The sequence below is a fragment of the Naegleria gruberi genome (assembly GCF_000004985.1).
Source record: "Naegleria gruberi genomic scaffold NAEGRscaffold_5, whole genome shotgun sequence".
Lineage (NCBI taxonomy): Eukaryota > Heterolobosea > Eutetramitea > Acrasida > Naegleriidae > Naegleria > Naegleria gruberi.
In genome coordinates, this window is record NW_003163322.1 from 849,026 (window position 1) to 850,158 (window position 1,133).

The following is a 1,133-nucleotide window of genomic DNA, read 5'->3' on the forward strand; positions in this document are numbered from 1 at the left end:
TACTCATCGAATGGAGCATGTTCTTATGTATATTGTTGGTTGAAGTGATGTATTTGATAGAGTAGGTCTGACTTGTCTTTCCTTAATCAACTTTGTAAAGTCAACATTTACATTCCCATGGTACCATTTCTGATTACTAGGACATGAAATTAAATTCTATATCATTATAGATCATCTACATTATGATGGTAAAGTTTCAATAGGTGGTCCTTTTTCCAGATTTCCACATATTCATACAAGTTCATACAAGTTGACCCTATGATGGTTGAGGGAAGAAATCTTTAAATATGAAAGTTAAAATAAATTTGATATTCGATGTTTACTCATCAAATGGAACATTTTCATGTCAGGATTCAATATGTTTTCATGAGAAACTCAAAAGTTATTGTTGACCTATTGTACCTCACAACTTCCCTTTTCACTTGATACTATACTTTTATACCTACAGACATGAACTATTGAAATTTCATATGAAAGTGATTATAAATGTTGTTAATGATGATATAAACTATATAATCTCATTAAAGGATTTTGAAATTATCATTCTTCCTATGGTTTCATTTTATAATTTTTAATCTGACATTATTTACAAAGTTAATATTTTATAAATTGAAAAACTAAATATAATACATTGTTCTACTCATCATTTACAATCGAATGTATAATATTCAATAATTTGGGCTAGGGTTTGAACTTTGAAACATTGGGTCTGGTATTTCAATTTTAGGTTCAAAGGTTTAGATTTTTAGGTTTGGGTTTGGGTTTGGGTTTGGGTTTGGGTTTGGGTTTGGGTTTGGGTTTGGGTTTGGGTTTGGGTTTGGGTTTGGGTTTGGGTTTGGGTTTGGGTTTGGGTTTGGGTTTGGGTTTGGGTTTGGGTTTGGGTTTGGGTTTGGGTTTGGGTTTGGGTTTGGGTTTGGGTTTGGGTTTGGGTTTGGGTTTGGGTTTGGGTTTGGGTTTGGGTTTGGGTTTGGGTTTGGGTTTGGGTTTGGGTTTGGGTTTGGGTTTGGGTTTGGGTTTGGGTTTGGGTTTGGGTTTGGGTTTGGGTTTGGGTTTGGGTTTGGGTTTGGGTTTGGGTTTGGGTTTGGGTTTGGGTTTGGGTTTGGGTTTGGGTTTGGGTTTGGGTTTGGGTTTGG

General features: G+C 35.3%; 1 protein-coding gene across 1 annotated transcript; it reads right to left on the bottom strand.

Moving 5' to 3' along the window:
• Positions 1-729: 729 nt before the first annotated feature.
• Positions 730-1,133, bottom strand: NAEGRDRAFT_46275 (uncharacterized protein; the record flags this gene model as incomplete). Its single annotated transcript, XM_002681839.1, has 1 exon — positions 730-1,133. A coding segment is annotated over one exon (404 nt), but the record flags the coding sequence as incomplete, so codon positions are not given.